Source organism: Ahaetulla prasina, chromosome 5, assembly GCF_028640845.1.
Source record: "Ahaetulla prasina isolate Xishuangbanna chromosome 5, ASM2864084v1, whole genome shotgun sequence".
NCBI lineage: Eukaryota > Metazoa > Chordata > Lepidosauria > Squamata > Colubridae > Ahaetulla > Ahaetulla prasina.
Genome location: NC_080543.1, coordinates 93,417,192 through 93,439,071, shown reverse-complemented (window position 1 = coordinate 93,439,071; position 21,880 = coordinate 93,417,192). Strand labels below are relative to the sequence as shown.

General features: G+C 37.3%; 1 protein-coding gene across 5 annotated transcripts in view; it reads right to left on the bottom strand.

The window, feature by feature from the left end:
* Nucleotides 1-3,318: 3,318 nt before the first annotated feature.
* HERC2 (HECT and RLD domain containing E3 ubiquitin protein ligase 2) overlaps nucleotides 3,319-21,880 on the bottom strand; it is a 115,297-nt gene continuing 96,735 nt past the window's right edge. For all 5 annotated transcript variants that reach the window (XM_058184925.1, XM_058184924.1, XM_058184928.1 and 2 more), the window contains exons 79-93: nucleotides 21,135-21,349; nucleotides 19,915-20,092; nucleotides 18,816-18,977; nucleotides 15,871-15,962; nucleotides 15,407-15,546; nucleotides 13,789-13,976; nucleotides 12,923-13,120; nucleotides 12,258-12,341; nucleotides 10,545-10,686; nucleotides 9,472-9,666; nucleotides 9,257-9,369; nucleotides 7,412-7,602; nucleotides 6,935-7,040; nucleotides 5,324-5,536; nucleotides 3,319-4,116 (exon numbers count right to left, since the gene is read on the bottom strand). In XM_058184925.1, the coding sequence (XP_058040908.1) occupies nucleotides 3,844-4,116; nucleotides 5,324-5,536; nucleotides 6,935-7,040; nucleotides 7,412-7,602; nucleotides 9,257-9,369; nucleotides 9,472-9,666; nucleotides 10,545-10,686; nucleotides 12,258-12,341; nucleotides 12,923-13,120; nucleotides 13,789-13,976; nucleotides 15,407-15,546; nucleotides 15,871-15,962; nucleotides 18,816-18,977; nucleotides 19,915-20,092; nucleotides 21,135-21,349 (2,490 nt within the window). In that variant the 3' untranslated portion in view covers nucleotides 3,319-3,843. The remainder of the gene's footprint in view (nucleotides 4,117-5,323; nucleotides 5,537-6,934; nucleotides 7,041-7,411; nucleotides 7,603-9,256; nucleotides 9,370-9,471; nucleotides 9,667-10,544; nucleotides 10,687-12,257; nucleotides 12,342-12,922; nucleotides 13,121-13,788; nucleotides 13,977-15,406; nucleotides 15,547-15,870; nucleotides 15,963-18,815; nucleotides 18,978-19,914; nucleotides 20,093-21,134; nucleotides 21,350-21,880) is intronic.

Below are 21,880 nucleotides of genomic sequence, written 5' to 3'. Positions count from 1 at the left end.
TTGCAACTTTGAATGGTCACTAAACAAATTGTTGTAGGTCAAGGACTACCTATAGCAGTGGTAGTCAACCTGGTCCTTACCACCCACTAGTGGGCGTTCCAGCTTTCATGGTGGGCGGTAGGGGTTTTGTCCGATATTGAAGCACTTTCCTTTTTTTTAATTTAATTGACTTTTTAAAAAAAATTCATAGCATTATTTAAAAACATTTTCATTAGGTTTTCATAAAATTCCCCGTGACAATTTAAATTTCTGAAAATATACTATTTGTATTGCCTGCGCATAAGTTTAGTTCACATTACGTAAGTGAAACAAAATGGCACTATAGTGCAACTGCAAACAAGTGCCTTGTCCCAGAATAGCTCGCGCATCTCCCCCCACACCACCCAGCTGTAACGGACAAGCAGAGCTGCTAGCCGGCGCCCCCCCAACTCAATCCACGATGCGCAAGATGCATGCGCAGATGACGATACACGGCACATTACTGTGGAACCGGTGGGCAGTTAGAATATTCCAAGATTTCAGGCCTGTTTCTTCATATAAACCAAGGCTAGCATTTTCACCAGCAAGCTAATATTATATATTATTATTATATATCAGGGTAGAGTTTCAAAACCTGTTGCCACTGGTTTGCTCGTGGGCGTGCGCGCTCCCTCGCGCACAGCACTTCTGCGTATGCGTCAAAGCATCTGGGCAGGTGCGTGGAGCCTCCTGCCGCCGCTACCGGTTTGCCCAATCTGTGGTAAACCGGTAGCAACCCACCACTGATGTACATATTAGTTGCTCTCACACCCAAAAAGTAATTGACACATTATATTTTTAAGCCTGTATCTTAGTAACATTTGTTCTTTTATCCTTCTCTGGGCACACAACAGTACATGCAACCTGAAGCGTTTAGTCTTCAGAGATAGGCTCCAAATGAAGTTCAAACCTATATCCTCAAACTCATAGTAGCAGGTAGTCAAATCATAAAACAGTTGCCTGAATCCTAAACACATTTCTGGTTATAGCTTGATGATGGTAACAAACAGAATGGCTGCATGATCTAGTTTTAGTTTTTAATTTATACAGAATGCCTACAATTGGACTTCTCTTACATAACAGTGAGAGAACACTTGTTATGTGCCTTATATAACGGGTTGTTAAATATTAGTTTCAGATTATAGTATGTTACTTTCTAGTTTGCCTCTATTGAATTCCAGTAATTGTGGTTTAACTTTGGGTTAACCCAGCAAGTAAATATTGAGCTATTAGCAATATTGATTCCAGTTCTAACATCTCTTTTGGCATTGGTACCAAATTTTCAATTCTGTATGATAGGTTATGTAAAAAATCTTTTGCCATGTGACTTTGAACAGTGCTGAAAATGCAAGCGCAAGGGAAGTTTCTTTGCAAGTCAGAAACTAAGCCAGCACTGGGGGGGGGGGGTTAAATTAAAGCAAAAACAAAGTCAAAAGAATTTGCCCTTTCAATGAACAGAGGCCTCACATTGCTTAGTGAAATAGAAAAATGTGATAGAATGTGATAATCTAAGATTGTTAATGAAAACCTTATTGTAAGGGGGTTGTGTTAGTTTTTAAAACACTGGACCCACTTTTGCAAACTAATCCTATAGAGCGACAAGTCAAGGAATAGCCAGAGATTAGCACGGTTTAAAGGAGCTATTAGGAAACTCATTGTAAAGTGAAAGAGCAACACAAGGAAAGTATTATTATTAAAGCAGAAATTTGTCAACGGACCTAACTTCTGACTTAAAATTTTGGAGTAAAATTAAAAATTTGCCCTGAGCTTAAGCAAATTTACTATTAAAAATAATCAAGGGACAATTTTCATTTTCTAGCTACTGTGAGTTCTAATCGATCCAACACTATGCATTTTAATTTAATAAATAAATGTTTATTTCAAAGTATAATAGATTAAAAAATAGATATAATCATGATTTTGACAGAAAACGGTTGAATTGTGTTAGGCTGTGTCTGTGTATATGCCCAAAATTCATGTCAATCCCTTAAAATTGGATATGTATATGATTCATCACCTGATCTAAATTTGTATTTGTATACTAAGGCAGGGGTCCTCAGCCCCCAAGCCACTACCAGGCCAGGAACCAACCACACAAGAGGTGGGCTAGTGTGTACGGGTATGCACGCGCAAGTCAACTTGCAGTTGAGCAGCATGTGCATATGCTTGCGCTCCAACCCACTGCTTGTGTGAGTTGAGCTGCGTGTATGCCTGCATGTCAGCCCGCCACTCGTGTGGCCTGGATCCACTTAGGCCGCCAAGTTGCAATGGTTGGGGACCACTGCACTAAGATACTAACTAAATGAAACAATTGTCCATCAGCATAGTAGTCCTAATTTTATTTTTCAAATAAAGTCCAATACTTAATGTGAAGATTTAAAATTAAAAAGAATGATTAGTGAAAATGTAATTTAAGAAATGAAGTGTATGTTTTGAGGCTCTAAGAAAGTCCGAGACAAAAGGTCTCCCAGGGATAATTTGAAACAGGCTCTATGGGACAGAAAGAGAAAGTCAAGATTAAGCAGTGATTCATATGTGGCAGTTTGAAGTGTGTGTGTGTGTGTGTGTGTGTGTGTGTGTGTGTGTGTATCTATATGCGTATATGTATATATTTGTGTGTGTGTATGTATACACACACACACACACACATTCATATCTTACTCCTCTCAAAAACTCTCGGTGGGCTTGGAATATGAATGGCAAATTATTTAGATGCATAAAAACAATTACAAATAAATGGAAACAAGTTGGGAAATTTTCTACTTCATAGCTAAAATCCCAAGACTGGCTAGAGAATCCCAGGCTTTTTGAATTTAGGAAACTAAAAATATATCCAGGAAGAAAGCAATGGCAAATCGCTTCTGTAGCATGCCAAGAGAACTGTACAGGTATACTCCACATAATCACCAGGAATCAAATTTCACTCAAAGGTGACTTGACTTTTTTTTCTTTTGAACTAATTCAGAAATAAACTCTAGGCCATCTAAGGCTTGAAATTTTAGTAGAGCAACACTTCTTTGTTGAATCTACAATGGTGTTTTAGAAGTTGGAAACCCCTGGAAAGATTACTCACCATAAAAAGCCCTATTAAGCTGTCAGTGGGGTAGTGATGGCTGTTTTATTGAGAAAGAGATTATAATTTGACATGGTCATGGCACATTTATGTAGATTTTATATCTTATGTTAAGAATCCTGTTATTCAGAGAGAGGGAAGGAAGACAGGAGATAACATGACATTGAAAGATGGCAAGCTTAATAAGTTGTTGGCTACTTAATAAGGCAGCTGGTTGACTAGAATATAATAAATACTGATAACAGCGTTCAAAAAAAGTTTTTAATAACCAAACAACTATTAAAGTTAATTGAAATATTTATAATACTATTCAGTAATTGCACAGTAGTTCCAATATACAATCAAGAAGATGCAAAGAACACAACACTTAATTTGAAAAAAGAAAACCTATTGCACTGACCATTTAAAATAATTTCAGTTTTTTAAATTCCACACTACCAATGTTTTATAAACATTTACAACACATCAGTAAACACCAAGTTCTATCTGCAGCGCAGCATCAAGTGGGTGAAGGGAATCTCCAGCCATCAAAACAGATGTTCAATGCCCATGTATGGCACCCACGAGTGCTAGAGACAGTTATTTCCATTATTTGCCATTATTCCTACACCAAGTAGTACATACTCCTCGTTTAGTAATGATTAGTAGTTCTCTGCTTGCATGCCTTTGGACTGTGACCCGTTGCATCAAAGCTATTTTGTGGCACTCTGTTCCGGGGCTCCAGCATTGTCTCTGGCAAGGGGCCTTCCCTCTCAATGGCCAGTTAAATAGTCTTGTGTGGAGTCAGAAGCAAAAGAATCAGCATCTTCATTGTCAGAATCATCACTGCTGTCATCAGCAGTTGGCTCCCCTGTCAATGCTATCCGAGCATAGTCATCCGTGTCTATAGATTTACAGAAATGGATGGCATATTTTAGTTTCTCTTCTAGAACCTGTTTGCAAGAATACCTAGGAAGCTTCAGCAGAAAAAAGCATGTGTAGGACTCAGGAAGAAAATGGTCTGGAGGATTGTATTTATCCAGAACCTGTTGGGGGGGAAAAAATAACAATTTCACTGAATGCCATTTGCATAGCACAAAATTCAAAGTTGTCACTTATCCATGCTTACAGAAAAATAAAAGGCTTATCTCTAGCTAAGAGGGTCAGAGTCCTGTTCCTAAGACAGGCTAGGGAAGGTATTTGTCACCTGCTTTTGCTTTCTCCAGAGTCAAATAACAGCTAATTTTGAAACTGTATCTCAAGTTGCTATCCACATAATAGTAATTTAATGGCAAAAGCATTGTGCAAAGGAGATATGTATATGTTTCACTGGGTCAGCAGCCATGCAAGTTTTAGCTAATTTTTAAGGTATTTTGAACATTTTGGACTAGTGCTTGTGACTACCCAATCACATATGAGGAACCTTCTTGATTTGACCATTGGGTGTTATGGTTAGTGCTTTGTGCCACTGGAATGCCATCAACATGTTTTATAGTAAAACCTCAATTTTATGCTTGAATTTGGGGAAGTAATGTCAAAGCCAAACATCCATTAAGTTCAAATTTGTATAATTGAAGTAACTAACATAATTTGCAGCAATTTATGCCATTTACCTAATTACACAAATGACTTAAATGATACAAATGACGTCAATTATATTAATTACTTCAATTGTCAGGGATTCTTGGGAGAAAAAAAAAAGAACTTTATTGTTGGGGGTGGGGTGAAGCCTGACCTAGAATTTTATTTGTTACATTTGAACACTGCTGAATGGGTTGTCTGTAAATTAAAGTTTCACCGTCTTTCCACAGAATATTTTAGAAAATGTTCTTGTTGAAGAATATTAAATCTTTGCCTACCCACACTATCTCACACATTTGTTATGGCTGATTTAAGCCATGAACATTTAAATATACCATCATTAAGCGTTTTGTTTTAATCTCCTGAAAATAAACAACTTTCTCATTCAAAGTACATCACTATTCAGCAGAATAATTATGGGATCAAGAAAATTTTTTACTTTCCATCAGTGACAAAAAACAGTGCATTACTTTCGGAACCATTTTGTTTGTATCCAAAAAAACATAGAAATCATGACAAGAAAAAAAATGAGAACTGGAAATCTTCAAAGAAACACCTAACAAGAGCAAGTATTTTCTCTGTAAGCTTCCCGTTTTCTTTCAATACATTTCCTACATTGCATGGATAAGGGGATAAGGGGACTTTGCTGTCCTGAAGCTCTCGAAATCTTACCTGGATGACAAAGTCCCTGCCTCTGAAATCTGCAATGGTTCTTGGAAGTCTTGTCCTACCCCATACAAAGCGCAAAAACAGAGACCGTTCTGTGTTGGAGAAGGATTCCATCACCTCCCAAAACCACTGAATTAGAGAAGCGCTGGGTTCAATCCCTTTGTATGTAGCCACAGATTTCAAAAGATGGAGAGGAATATCTGGACTCCCACACACCTGAAAGGGGGGGACGACAAAAGAAACTGCTTTAGTTTAGCTTTTATTCTCATGAGAGCTTGAAATACAGTTCTTCATAGGAATGTATTTTAAAACTACTACTATTAGAGATTTCTGAATTCTCAGATGCACTTTGATATATGATGTTCTTTGCATATTTATTGTCCTTTTTCTTTGTGTCATTGTGTGAGTTTTAATTATCTCTCAATAGCTATAAAAATTCAGATCCAATGTTTGGAACCAGAGAACAGAAAAATCTATTATAACTTAGCCACCAAAACCCAAAATAATTTTGTACAAGAAAACTACAGGAGAAAAGGCAAATAAAAGACAGCTGACTAAAAAATAATCCTAACAGTTGTATCTCTGATTCATGTGCAGGAGACAGGCAGAAAAAGAACTGGTAAACATTTCTGCCTGTCTCTTACACATGAATCAGAGGCAGTGAAATAACTATGGACCAGCACCCTGGTATTTATATGGGAGAAGAATCAAAGGAAATATGGGGGAGGGCAGGGGGGAGGAAATAACTGCAGTAACTGAGAATTCTGAAAACTTAAGACTCCACATCTGGAAGACTTCCAGTTTATTGAAGACAGGCTGGCCTAAAAATCTTTGAATTATTCTCGATTCTTGAATGTTTAATTCTTACTTTAAGACCCAGTAACTGGTAAACATTTATTGCTGTTATTTCTATCAATTACTTAATTTCCTCTGCCCATAAATGCTCTGCTATCAAAAACACCCTATCTCTATGGTTCACGCAGGTGTAGCAGAGAAGAAACCTAGAGCTAGAGGTTCTAGGACAAGTGGAAAAGAGATGGGCTGATTTCAGGACTGCAAAATATGTTTTGTCTAAGGGTTCTGTTGAGTCTAAGATCTATCAAGTAAAAAGCTAAAATAACATTTCCTGAGCTCCAGTGCTTAGACTGAACAGCATTTAGTCGTCCTTTATGAAAGATCCACCAGGTTTTTTTTAACTTGATCAGAATAATTTAAGATGGAGAATAAATAATTTGTGCTATTATTAAATAGGAAAAACGTCAGAGATGCACATCTATTTTCCATCAACATCTGGACAGAAAACAAAGAGAATTATTCATTTTCACTGTCAGTGATAATTTTTCACATATCTTCCTATATATAGAAATTTGCTGGTTGTGGTTTCACATACCAGTCTAAATTGTAAATTTAGATTTTAAATATTTTTAAAGCATAAAACAGCTGTGTTATTTCCTTAGCATTGTTCTGTTATGTAACTCAGCCAAACCTAACTTTTAGGAAATAATGAGGCATAGCTACCGTCATGCCTCTATTTTAAATAGTTATAAATCTTTGAAGTACAAATTTGTGTTCTGATTTTTATTAAGTTGGCCAACAACAACTGTATATACCCACCATAGTTTCCAGTTCATATCCTGTGAATAGTGAAAGAAGAGGAACAGGGACAACCCGGGCCATCCCTTCTCGAACAGCAGCCACTTGTTCATCAAATTCATGTAATCTGCCAAAAAAAAAATCACCCCACCATATCTTTGTTAGAAAGAGAAATATAATTGCTTCATAATCATATGGGAGGATAGGAAGAGATATCTGCATATCTTCCATAATTAACTTAGAAAGACTGGAGAAAGTCCAGTTGTAATAAACTGAAAGTTTTAATAAATGGATGAATGAACATAAGATCACTGACACTGAAGATGATACACAGTTGTATTGAGTTTTCAGGTTTTTTTTTCAAATAATCTGAATTCTTAACAATTGTCATCTTTATCAGTGCTCTCTTTGACTTAATCTCAACACTAACAAATATTACAGCACAAATTCAACAGTGGACTAATTGTCACTTATCATATCTTTGACTACTTTACAAACCTGTAGTTTATTGCAAGCCTCACATATTCTGTTCGATTATCCAGTGTAATATGAGTATATTTGGAACTGAGTTGAATATCTTGGCCGCTGGCATTTGGCACTGTAAATGGCAGGCTCATGGCTTCAAATTCTTCTGAGGTAGCTTCATTGTCTCGGATATACATAAGTCCAGGAATAAAATCCTTATCAACCTTTTAAATATAAAACAGAACTAAGTGAACTAAATCAATTAACTAAATTAAATATCCTATTATTTGGGATAAATTATATGGCTAATTCATTAATTCACATTATGATCCTTCAAGCAAGCAAGAACACATGCTTAAAGTTAGAGATATTGGCATATTGACACTAAAACTGCAGAACCATTTACAAAACTTTTAGGATTTTAAACTCTTAGAGAGGAACAATTAGACCAGGCAATCTTCTAATGAGCTATAGAACAATAATATAAATACCTCAAAACTCATTTTCAAGCCTGGGGAAGCAATCATATAATTTTTGGAAATATGAAAAGCAGGAGAATGAATACATTTGATGAAAGGGAGTAGTAAGCTGAACATATGCCAAATTAAGTATTTTCCATACAGTGTCAGCTTCCTATGCAAAAAGATACTAATACTAGAACAATCAGCAGAAATACTTGATTTTCACTATCAGGTTGATTAAGGGCTCTGGAAATAAAATGTAAATAAAGTAACCTCTAAGACTATAATAGATTACAGTAAGACTGGAAAATTTGGGGGGAAAGCCCTTTGAGAACTGCACAAATGTCTAAGACTTGTAGGTGGGAGCCATGACACACCAAGCATTCCACATTCCTGTATTTGTGTATTTTCTTACACAGAGAGATACACTCCTATTCTTGGGAAAGAAATCTTGTTTACTAATAATCCTGACAACAATCACCTACCTGCCTTAGAGAATAGAATAGAATAGAATAGAATATAGACTAGACTAGACTAGACTAGACTAGACTAGACTGGACTGGACTGGACTGGACTGGACTGGACTGGACTGGACTGGACTGGACTGGACTGGACTGGACTGGACTGGAATGGAATGGAATAGAATAACAGAGTTGGAAGGGACCTTAAAGGTCTTCTAGTCCAACCCTCTGCTTAGGCAGGAAACCTACACCACTTCAGACAAATGGTTATCTAATCTCTTCTTAAAAACCTCCAGTGTTGGAGCATTTACAACTTCTGATTAATTGTTCTGTCAGGAAATTTCTCTTTAGTTCTAAGTTGCCTCTCTCCTTGTTTAGTTTCCTCTAATTAGATAATTAATAATAGATTAGATAATGGGGAGAGGCTTTAGATATATTAGATCCCAATTTAGTTAGACATACTTATAGCCCACTTACCTCCATAAATTTGAAAGTGTATTTTCCACTAAACAAGTTTAAGATTGTATTGCTATCAATTAGGCAGACAATTGTCTGCTCACTTTAAGAAGAGAGTATGTCTTTGATCCTACATACAAATGCTTCTTTTTTACTGTCTTCTCATCTTATCCCTCATGAAAGCAACATGTTATTCAATCAAATACAAACACGTATCTAATACAAAAAGAATGTTCTTCTGGCAGTAAAAGGATGTAACCATAACCAGGTAAGGCCTTAACTCAACCTTTTCTTTGTCATGGACCCCCTTTAAATACCTTTTGTGGTCAATGACCATGGCCATGGAACACCAAGACTTAAGATTTAAATCATAATATTTTTTCAAGCTTTCGCCAACCCTGTGATGACATTACAGCCCCCCAGAGGTTCACGGACCACAAGCTGAGAACCACTGCCTTATGCTAATAATATGATATAGATGAACATAAGCTTTTTCTTGCCTCACTGAGATCAGCAATTGTTAAATTCATTCCTGCCAATTGTTTCCACACAGGTTCTGCCAGATTAAGGCTCAGAGGACTTCCAGTCCGAATAGCTATCCCCAGCATAACTCCTAGGTAATTAAAAAACAACAACAAAAAGTGTTACACATATTGTATGACCAAAGTTTTACCCAAAATTTTAAAAAAAGCTTAAAAGTTGCAGCATAATTTACCAAGGAAGCGAAACATGTTCATGTGCAATGAAGTTTTTGCCGCAGGGTTTAGGAGAAAGCAATCTCTGTTTGCTCCAGATTCATCCCTTCCATTAGGAGTCACAATTAATAATGGGGTCAGTCCATTCTGAAGTTCTTCACACATTTCTGCTATTGATTCGCTGTAGCCCCCACCACAGTCATCCACAGATTCACCTGAGAGAAAGAAAAAATTACTTTGTGGAACTGCTGAATTAGTAGTTTAAAGCTACGTTCAGCCACTTTCATAATAAACATTAGATGCAGTGAAAAGGAATACTTGCTGAACTCACTCATTTTGATCTATAAAAACATACTTAATCAGTAAAGTGCAGTCAGATAATACAGAATAAGCCAATTAGTGTCCTCAATATGATCTATTCAAAGCCACACATCCTTCCTCTTGTTCTACATATTTAAGTTTCATAAACATTTATTTCCATGTACAGGTCATCCTCAACTTACAATTGGTCACTTAGTGACCATTCAAAGTTATGGTAGACCTTCCCAGGACTACTTATGACTTGGTTCCAAAATTCCAACAATTGCCCCCTCCCCCATGTTCATGTGACTACATTTCAGGTGCTTGGCAACTGAGCACATTTATGACTGAAGCCTCCCATGGTCACATGACTGCATTTACAACAGTTTTGCTGAAAACTGGCATTTATATCTGCTTATGGTCAGAACTGGCCTATCCTTAATGACCACTTAATGAACACCACAATAGAATCAGGTAGGGTACATAGGTCCCAACTTATGATTGTAATGGGCAGGTTCTATTATGGTCATAAATTGAGAACTATCTATATAGGCAAAATAAAAAGAAATAGCAAGGGAAAAATATCCAGCAAACAACATGTAACAGAAATATTTTTAATCTAAGAAGCTGCCTGTTTGAGAATGACAATATGCAATTAATTTGGATTGAGAACCAGTTGACAATATTTAGTGCTAAGGAAAAATTATGACTGACATTTCATCTTTTCGGTATTTATTATACAAGAAAGGGAAACGTATTGTAAAATTAGATGAAGTGAAAAAAAAAATACTACCAACAAACTTGACTTTCCAAACACGATGAGGTAGAAGAAGACTATCTGGACTGAATGAGCTCATCTTAGCACACATCTGTCCAAACACAGATTTTGTGCCATCAGGACCAGCCAATCCTCCTTTGCTTCTAGATCGCTTTACCTGATCACAAAATAGAAGTTACTCTAGTAAAAAATCTAACTCTAGCAAAACTTAAAAGCTTAGAGTATTTTAGTAATTCAAAAACACAGACTCAAATTAATGGTCCAAATAAAACTTTTCAGCAGATGGTTTTGAAGACACATACACAATACTGGATGAAAAGCAGATTAAAAAGATGATGTCCTTGAAAGGTAAACAGTGACACAATTTAAAATCTGTTCTGCACTCACTCCCCACTACTTTAACACTGATTTTCCTTTAAAGAGATACTGAATTCTCTAAAACACATTATTCCAAAACACATGTGCAATGTCTTTCACATGTTTTGCTCAATGAAATAAAACAATAAACAGTATATTCAGCCTCTGGGGAAAAAATTCTTGAAACATACATCTGGCCTTAGGCCTAATATTAGATGTGTTTACGTCACTGACATTTTTTATGATAACCGCTTCCTTTTATGAAGTGACCACATGTAATGCTGATTTCCTGAAATTTAGTGATGCCTGAGGGCATTCTAAACAATGTCAAGTTATAGAAGATGGGTAAAACAATAACAACAATGTGCAATATGAGATGTTCTATGTAGAGCAGTGTTATGTTTTTGTGATTTGAGCCTCATCCAGATTATTATATATACTGTAGACCAGGGATCCCCAACACCATTGGGAATACGGCCACAGAAGCAACGGGTGAGTGTGCAAAGCTTCATTTGCACATGCATGGGATTTAGGTTGCATCCCTTCTCTCCCCCTGCCCCCCAGCACCATCCCTGCCAATCCATAAAGCGAGAAAGGTTGGGGACTGAGCTGTAGGCAACAAAGATTTCATAATGTCTTAGTACAGTCTTAATGTTCTAAGTTCACGCATGCATTTGCTATCTTTCATCAGTGTCATGATGCCATGATTATCAATATAACAAAAATAAGTGTCCAAGCCATCTTTCTATTAACAGCTGTTTGTGTTCTAAAAAGCCTTTCTAGATAACTTAGTCATGATGTTCTTCAGGAAAAGAATCAATCAAAATTAATCAGGCCTCTGCTTAATTGAGCTCTTTCGTCTCTCAACCATGTTACCAGCATCTATTCCACGTTGCTCAGCCTAGTCCTGTTTTCTTCCAAAAAGGACAAACATGTGGATGAAGGGAGAGTGGGAGGGAAATGTAAACTACTTCCATTCATAGAGGTTATATATATACTGTGGAAGATCAGAATTACACATGCCTAACAAAGGGTGAGTATGTACATACAACCCACAGAATTTTGAAGAGTTACACAAAGCAGACTGGATCTTTACAGATTAATGTTTGATTTACATATATCTGTATCTACCACAAAACCATAAAAACTTCACAGATGTCTCATGGCTACTAAAATGTTATATTTCTGACCTATCAAATAATGTGAAGCCTTTAAAAGCCACAAATCAATCAGCACAATCAATCAGAATTAGAAAGTGGCAAAATCTTCTATCAGTATTATAAGTGGACTTTTCCCATTGTCTAATCCTCAACTTCAAACACAAGGCTGGCAGAAATCTTACATTCAACAGTCATATTATGACATTCTTACTTGTATTCTGTTGAGTTCTACAACTGGCCCATGCTGACGATCTCTCACCATAGTTGCTTGTACAACTTTTCTAAAAGCTGCCTCCTAAAAAGAGAAAATAAGAGATTTGGAACATAATATTTGGTTGAATATTTGACATTATTCACTTTCCATTTAAAATACAAATATTACATTAGCAGAAATATATTAGAAGAAACCTTATTAGTAATTCATACTTGAATTCTGTGTATCAATGTTATGATCCTTACATACTGTAAATCGTAAATCATACCTTGGATCAGATGTTAGCAATTTGCACGCTTTAAGCATTATGGCAGTAACTGGTTATAATAATAATAATAATAATAATAATAATAATAATAATAATAATAATAATAATAATAATAATAATAATAATAATAATAATAATAATAATAATAATTTAATTTGTATACCGCCCTTCTCCCGAAGGACTCAGGGCGGTGAACAGCCAGATAAAAACAACAATCAAATACACACAATACAGATAAAAACAGTAGCTAAAAAACGTATTCAAATTTGGCCCAAATTTAAAATACTTTTAAAATCCCAAAAAACTAATTAAAAATTAAAAACCCATAAAAACATCTAAAAAGTCTATGCCAGTCCCGCATGAAAACTGTAGTAGGAAGTTTTGAGATACATGCCTTTCCTTGTGATATCAAAATTCCTCGTAATGCATCAAACCCCACTGAGGGACCCTGGCCAGTTTCGTCAAGGCGTCCTTCAAGATCAAACATGGGAATACAAGGACAAAAGAGCTCGGAAATGTGATGTAGTAACAGCAATCTGTTCCTTAAGGCAATGATAGGAATTTCCTGTAGATGATTGTATTCCATGGGAACCTACAAAATTCACATCATTAGAATTCCATGTGCATTGAGTAATGGGTGTTCTTTCATGTAAAATAGTATAAGACCTAATAGACATCTAATTAGGGTATTGAGCATTATATATTGTTTTTATATGTTTTATATTTTAATCATAATACTAATACACAGTATTCACGGACTGACTACAAACAATGGTATGATTAATTAGCAACAATGCTACTTGCACAATGCACAATGGTGCATTGGAAGATTTGCAAGAAACACCATTTGCCTGGAAGCAAGAACTTTCTCTATAAAATAGAGAAAGACATAAAAAATGAAGAAGCTAACGTCATTATGATTTTTAAGAAACCATAAGAAGTCTTTGGGAAAACATTATATCTTTATCATCAAATCATTCCTTTTGGCCTCAAGTGCAACAAGTCATTAGATAACATGACCAGTGAATAAATAGAGCAATACTTCTACACTTGTGACTATCGTGTTTCCCCGAAAATAAGACTCTGTCTTATATTTTTTGGAACCCTGAAATAAGCGCTTGGCCTTATTGCTATGTGCTCAAAAGCCCGATTGGGCTTATTATCAGGGGATGTCTTATTTGTGGGGAAACAGGGTATTATATTCTGATTTTAAGTTTTCAAAATATTAAAAACATGAGTTAAAAGATTTTTTTTTTTTACCTGGGAAGGAAGCTTGCCTGCATTAGCAGGTTTACTAGTAGACCAAGCTAAAGTATGCGCTGAACCACAAGCTACTCTGTTGATCTTTTTACCCTGAAGTGCTGCAACCAGACGTGGCCTTTGGATGGCATTAGTTGTCCCATCTCCAAGCTGCCCTTCATCATTATCTCCCCAGGTATAGACTTCACCTGTACCGTTCAAAAATATTATTTACCAACTCAAACAAATCAATCATTTATAATAATGACGTAGAAACGTTATATCATTTACAAAATGACTTCAACAACACCTATTAATGAGAGCCAGTAATAATCGGCACACAACAATCAAAACATTTAATAAGACATATATATCAATACTACAGGTAGAAGGTACTGTTTCAGCAGTCTCAGCAGACAGGAGTATTTCCTTTAATTAATTTAGTGTCAGTTTAGCAACAAAAGGAGAAAAAAAGGTGGTCATTCAGGAATTGTCATGTCTCAGAGAAGACTTCATGACATAGTCTTCCAACTCTGGCTGATTAACTTGGACAAAGAAGTATTCTCTTCATGCATGAGACTGAAAATGTATGCTTGTTAGAAATCAAAGGCATAGCCTCTACTTTAGCACAAAGGAAAAACAGAGCCTGGATTCTTATGATAATTTGGGGGAAAGAGGGAGGGGAGGCACAGGAAATTTAAGCTATTAGTATTTCTTAGGATAATTACATCCATTTGCTGAAGTCAATTGTCACAATTCTTGTTTTTGATATTATTCTAACATTATCTTTGAATATCCTGAATTCCAAACGCTACTTCTGTAACCATTTCAGCTTCAGTTTAGTATACCTTTGGCAAAACAAATGGCCAGGAGTCTTTCTTTGCTAGATGATTGAGTGGGATGGCTGATATTAAGCTGGGTTTTCCCGTGTAAACAACACAAATTCTCTCTTCCACCCTCCCCTGGCCATTCCCCAGTTATCTGCAAAGGTCCAATCGGATGTTTGTATACCAGTCAAGAAACAAATGCTCGGTTCCCAGCTCTGTGTATCGTAATGACCTTGGCTGGCTGGAGCTTCTCAAATGTCTCAGCTGGGCTTCAACTCCCTCCCCCCCCCCAATTTCTTCACATTCCAATCCTTCCCTCCCCTCCCAGACTGCCAGCTCATAAAGCTTGCTTCACCTCATAAAGGTGAAATGTAGCCATGACATCTACGATCACCTATGCTTCTAATTTATTTTCTCGGCTCTGTTATAAAAATTCTAGTTTCGTGACTTCTACATGCTGATTCTATTGCTTCATTACAGCCTTTGGCAAAGGCATTCAGAAACAATGTACTTGGGGAGTACATTAAGGTTACATGTGCAATGCAAATTATAACACATGGGTATATTTTAAAGGTTTACCACTTTGTCATGTTCTGCACAAATTGAACATAAAGCAAAGATTATTTTGGAAGATTTTCTTCAGAAATAGGGAAAGGACACATTTTTAAAAATTGAAAGCAACTGGGATTTGAAGTAAATACTCAGCAGTGTACCAAAAGACCAGGGATGATATAACAGCCTTCTAAAATGTGTTCACTTTGAGAGTTACAGCTGTTGTTTTGTTTTTAAAGGAAGTGAATTATTCCACATACCATCTTCAGTACAACACACACAGTGTAAAGAGCCTGTTGCTATGGCAATTACTTTCTTTCCTTGTAAACCCTGGACTTGTCGAGGTCTTCGAACATGGTCATCTGATCCATGACCTAATCGATGGTAATCGCCTTTGCCCCTGTATCCAAAACATAAATTGCAATTAACACATCCATTTTTAATTGTTCCTAATTATATAGGAATATAAATTAGGAGAATATAGATTTTAATATAATTATGTTCCCTATATTTAAAAAAGCAGATACCACAAAGATAAACCTGTGGTCTTTCTAGATTCCATTAAAGAAGCATAATTTTGGTAAAGGAATAGCTTACCTGTGTTTGTAACTAATGCCAGTGTTATGTTTTTTAACCTGCAGCCTGCCGTGATTATGTTTTTGTTTAAAAGAAAATAAATCACTAAGAGTGATGTTACATTTTTTGGAAGAATAAATACACTTACCAAGTATACACGGCTCCTGATTTGGTAAGGGCCACAGAAAATTGTGAGCCACATTCTACTTTAATTACTCCAACACCAGTGAGAGAATCAATCTAGGGGGGAAAAGTTTAAACACAGCTTGTCAAAGAAGGTAACTGCAGAACATGCAGCACATTGAGGGATCTTAAATATAAAGCTCTAAAGGTAAAGGTAAAGGTTCCCCTTGCACATACGTGCTAGTCATTGCCGACTCTAGGGGGCGGTGCTCATCTCCGTTTCAAAGCCGAAGAGCCAGCGTTGTCCGAAGACGTCTCTGTGGTCATGTGGCCGGCATGACTCAACACCAAAGGCACATGGAACGCTGTTACCTTCCCACCAAAGGTGGTTCCTATTTTTTCTACTTGCATTTTTACATGCTTTTGAAAGCTCTACTCTATCCAAAAAGATACTACTAAAATCCAAGTTCCATTATTTAAAAAAATAATTTAAAATACTCTGATCTCATTCTCTTTTCTTTATCATCTCTATCTAATCAAGCTACCCACCCATCTTCCCAGAGAAGTATAAACTGGAGAAAATGAACGCCACACCTCAACCAACAATATATTGGTGAACATAGTTTTCATTCCCATGAAAGCAGATGATAGCCATGTAGTGCAGTCTCACAAAGAGTAAAACAATTGTTAAAAAGAGCCTTAAAATTCAGAAAATATATCAAGAAAGTGATATACTGTACTTGTTTCTAAGAAAATGGCTACATTCATAGAGATCTGATCAACTGCTGTTATCATTAATAATGTGCCTACTTCTTCTGCATATTGTTAGTTACCAGCCAGCAAGAAGACATTTCTGTTATTACACCTGGTATGTGGAATACCATACACCTAATTATAAATCATTTAATCATCTTTTTAAACACTTCAAATAGTTGCTTAATGGTTCACAATGGTGATTCATATTTAATAGTTTATACACACTAACGTATTTCTGTAATTATTTCATAATATTATTGGATTTTAATCAGGGGTGAAATCTAAAAATTTTCCCTACTGGTTCTGTGGGTATGGCTTAATTGATGGGCATGGCTTGGTGGTCAGATGACTGGGTGGGCGTGGCCAATAACAATAAATAATAAAAATAATAAATAAGGTATACAAAACAATAAGAGGTACCAAAAACCAACTTTCACACTTTACACACACACAATACAACACAACTAACTCACACACAATGTAAAAGCAGCTGCACTTCACCCAAAATGGCCCCTGCAACAAGCAGGAACCTCACACTTTCACACTTTACACACACACAACACAACTCTCTCTCTCACACACACACACACACGCCACATATAGCTTTGTGAGATTTTGTGTGTTTGTGTAGTTAGAGTGAAACACTACAGAAACACACCAAATCTCAGAAAGCTGCACAAATATTTTATTTTATTATTTTTATTTATTTTTTTAGAACAGGGGTCTCCAACCTTAGTACCTTAGTTTGTGGACTTCAACTCCCAGAGTTCCTCATTTGGCAAATCAGGAAGTCAAAGCAAGTTTTTTTTTTCTTCAGTAGCTGAAGAAAGAGCAGTAATTATAGGTAAGTGAGGAGGGGAATTGGCTGGGCATGGGTGGGGGCTCTTGTAAGTGGGGGCTGTTAAAAAGTGAGTTTAAAAGCCTGTGAGGATCAGGAAACTCCTCTGGGATCGCCAGAGGAAGCTTTTAAAACCTCTTTGGGTTTTTTTGGTTTTTTTTTCTCCTTCGGCTGAACAGGGTTTTTTTAAAAAAACTTTTAAAGGGTTTTGATGATCTCTGCTCAGCCCCGCGATCATCAGAGGTTTTTTTTTTACTTTTAAAGGCATGTTTTCGGCTGAAGAAAAACTTTTAAAAGTAAAAAAAAAAAAAAAACCCTCTGCTGATGTGCGGCTCAGCAGAGGCAGAGGGGCGGGGCCAGGGATTTTTGCTACCAGTCCTCCGAACCAGCAGCTGCCATCGCTACCTAATCAGGTGAGCCGGTGCGAACCGGGAGCATTTCAGCCCTGATTTTAATACTATCCACTTGCTGGAAGTAGCACAGAGTGTCAGATACACTAGAAAGGAATTCAAAAACTTTTTCTGCTTTTTCCAGATTTAAATTTCTGAAAGCAAAAGTACAAACCAGAGGGACCAACATTTCCAATCGCAGGAGAAATCAGAATCTTTTGCGGCCTTCTACCCGACAGGGTCTTATTTTCTTTTGACACACCCCCCCCCCAAATAAGGGCTTGGCCTTATTCTCGGGTCTTATTATTTTGGGGGTGCAGGAAGCGGCAAGCATGGGACTGGATGTCCCATCAGTGCCGTCGCCTCCCCTCCTCAGCCCAACATGTCCCACCCCACCCCAATGGCAACAGCTGCTTCCCTTCCCCTCCGTCTCTTTATTGAGAGGGGTGGCAAGTGGGGTGGGGCAGAAGCGAGACGCATGGAGCGAGACGTGGTTCCCCTTGCCATCTCTTCTCCCCACTCCTCGCCGGACATGACAGGAGTCTTTTCTCTCGCTTAGTCACCCACCCCTTTTAGGGATGCAATTTGGGGGTGGCAGATAGGGCGGGTGAGAAGCGGGACGCATGTCTTACCTTTCCAGCTCCATCACGTTCCTCGCCGTTGTGTCCAGGGAAACACGCTGTAAAAGAAACCCTTCTCGTGAGTTCAATCAAACTTCTCGAACTAGCGAGAAGGCTTTCTTTTACAGCATGTTTTCCTGGAAACAACGGCGAGGAAAGCGACAGAGCTTGAAAGGTAAGACACGTGTCCCGCTTCTCACCCGCCCTACCTGCCACCCCCAAATTGCATCCCTAAAGGAGGGGCAGGAGCCCTGTCATGCCCGGCGAGTGTGGGGGGGGGGAGAAGAGAAAGCAAGGGGAGCCAAGTCTAGCTCCACATGTCTCACTTCACATTTTTTCTCATTTTACTAAAGTATGAATGAAGTACCTTCATTGGCACTTTGCAGCCATCACTTCCGCCTCTCCCAAGCTTTCCATAGTCTCCATCTCCCCAGGACCAGACAGTATCATCATCTGTCAAACAGAGGGTCTGTGCATCCCCACTGCCACAGGCTATGTCAATTACACGGTAACCCTGGAGTGCTTCAACCTGTCAAACGAGCATTTGGTTATCAAATAATTCGAATGATCGCAGCTTTAAAAGGTTAATTAGTATAATCACACATGATCATGTAGGTCTTCTCTTCAGTGTTACATTATATTGAGTACAATGGAACAGTGCTACATTACATCTTAGATGCCATTCTGAAAGATTTGAGCATTTGCATGCATTTCATGAAATAGGAACATATGGTATATTCACTTTTAGATGTGATATTCATTTCATTGAATTAATATTGTATTTTGATTTGCATGCACATTATACTCTTGTGTTTTGCAATTTTAAGATTTTCTGGTAAAATGAAATAAAAATTAAAAGTAAAAAATGAATTGAAATTCAAGCAATGTTTTATAATTTTCATTTTTACAAGGTAATTTCAACAACATAAAAAATCAACACACTAGCCTGAAACAGAAGTTAAATATAGCTGACTGCCCTGATTTTATTACACTTGCCATAACTGCCTTAAGAATAGTTTTCAATATGAATTATAATTCAATGTTAATAGCTACATAATAAAATTATATATACATTGAATTGACTGCTTCTTTAATAATGTATTGTCTTGAATATATTATACTGATTACACTACCCCCTGAATATTTTTATATGTAATTGGGTTTTAATAGTGGTTTTAAATTAGCTGTATGGTTGGTGTTTTTATGTATATTTTTAAAATATGTTTCTGGTTTAAGATGGGCAGATGGATGGATGGATGAATGAATGAATGAATGAATGAATGAATGAAGACTTCCAAAATAAATCTGGCAAAACAGGAGATCCAAAGTTATTTGTTTATTGATTTGACTTCCTTTAAATCTTTTGCATGAAATTTGGCATAATGAGATGACCTATTACAAGTTGAATTGAATGCTTTATCAGTTAAAAAAGGTAGTTCAAACATGCAACTTGGGCGCCATCTCACCAGTTTAGGTTTCAACTGATCCTCACTGTCCCCATGGCCAAGACGTCCATATCTTCCCTTGCCCCATGTATAAAGATCTCCTGCAGCAGTAATACATGCACTGTGTGCTCCACCAGCAGCAATATCAACAACTTCTATGCCCCGCAAAGATTCAATTACTCGAGGACGATCACAAGGACTAAACAAAATAATTTTAAAGCATAAAGGGCAATACGTTAATAAATACATTGTGGACTGCAAAGTATAACAGATTAACTGGAACAGTTACAACACAGTTTGAGACTTTTCAAGATAAATAATCCTTACACATTTTTAGCTGCCTTTAAAGGATTATATGGAGCTCTCATGTTTTGTTCCATTCTGAACTTGTCGGGGAGGGGGAAATCCAGTGATAGGCCACTACAATTGCATATTCCCAGCTTCCCTCTTTCTCTCAAATGCATGCACTACAATCTGAACTATGCCTGCTACTTCAAAATCCCTGGCACAGATTAGTGGCTATTAGTGCAATTCAAACCTGCACCATGCCAATTGGTGTATTAAAGTTTTCCATTACCTGCTAAATTATTCTTCGGTTTATTATAAACACTGCAGCTTTGTTTCTTTGCTGATATGGTCTATCAAGTCAATCCTGGCTCCTGATGACCACCAAAACACGGTGTTTGGGACAACATTTTCAGAAATAATTGAAGTACTTTCTTTCTAGAGCAGGGGTGTCAAACTCAAGGCAGCATCCGGCCCACAGGGTGCTTAGATCTGGCCTGCGGGGCTACCCTGGAAACAGTGAAGGACCAGCCCGCAGTGTGTCTGCCAGCGAAAACCGAGCTCGCAAGAGCCGCATGTGTCCCCTCACGCTCCATTTTCGCTGGCAGAGGGTTGCAGGAGGCTGTTGCAGCCAAAAACAGAGTTTGGGAGCCCGTTTTCACTGGCAGAGTGCTTGGGCCACCACTGGCACCCCCAACACAAGTGACATTGAACTGGCCATGCCCACCCCACCCTCTGAGGTCGAACACAACTCTGATGTGACCCTCAATGAAATAGAGTTTGACACCCCTGTTCTAGAGAGATTAATTCTTATCCAGCTGAATTTCATGCCTAAAGCAGAACTAGAATTCAGTCTCCAGGCTTCTAAGCCAGCACTTTTAACTACTACACTAAGCTGCTTTAGGATTGTACACATCTATGGAACATATATGGTATTACTTATAAAATTGTGCTACCTCCGGTTGCCGTGGCCCAGTTTGCCATCTTCTGCCTCACCCCAGGAATAAACTTCTCCCTCTGAAGACAATGCTAGACAATGTTTTCCTCCAGAATTCACAGCAACTTTCTTGATAAATACATGCTGAATGGATTCTAGCAATGTGGGAGTAGAAACAGATTCTGTCCCCCCAATTCCAAGTCTTCCACCTGCACCATATCCTGTGGCATAGAGCTAAAATAAGAAAATATGAGTTATTTGTATGAATTTCTCACAGACGAATATTATTAGATTACATCAAGAACAGTACTACCATCTAAAATTAAGATCTTTATTGTTTTTCACGAATTCTGTTTGCTTCACCTAGAAGCATTTGTATATTTTGGACTGATTATCATGTTCTCTTTGCTAGCTTTGTTTGTATTCTACAAATCTTGGTGTTACCAGCCCATTTATGGATTTATACCAGCTAAAAAGCTCAACTAGAAAAAGTTTCAAAACATTGCAAGTCCTTAAAAGTCAAGTGATTGTAAATGAACTCTCTCCAGCATTTGGTCTGTACTACAGTAGATACTGTATTACTCTACCTATTATTGTCATTAGACAGGCTGTTCTGTTATTATGGAAGACCTGGTCAGTTTCCATCTCGAAATTTCAATTCCAACATTCATAGCCCACTACTGTAATAATTCTTTTTGGAAGACCCTTTTGAGATGAGAATTTATTAAGTAATTCAGGAAGATTTGGATAGTAATAAGGCACTAT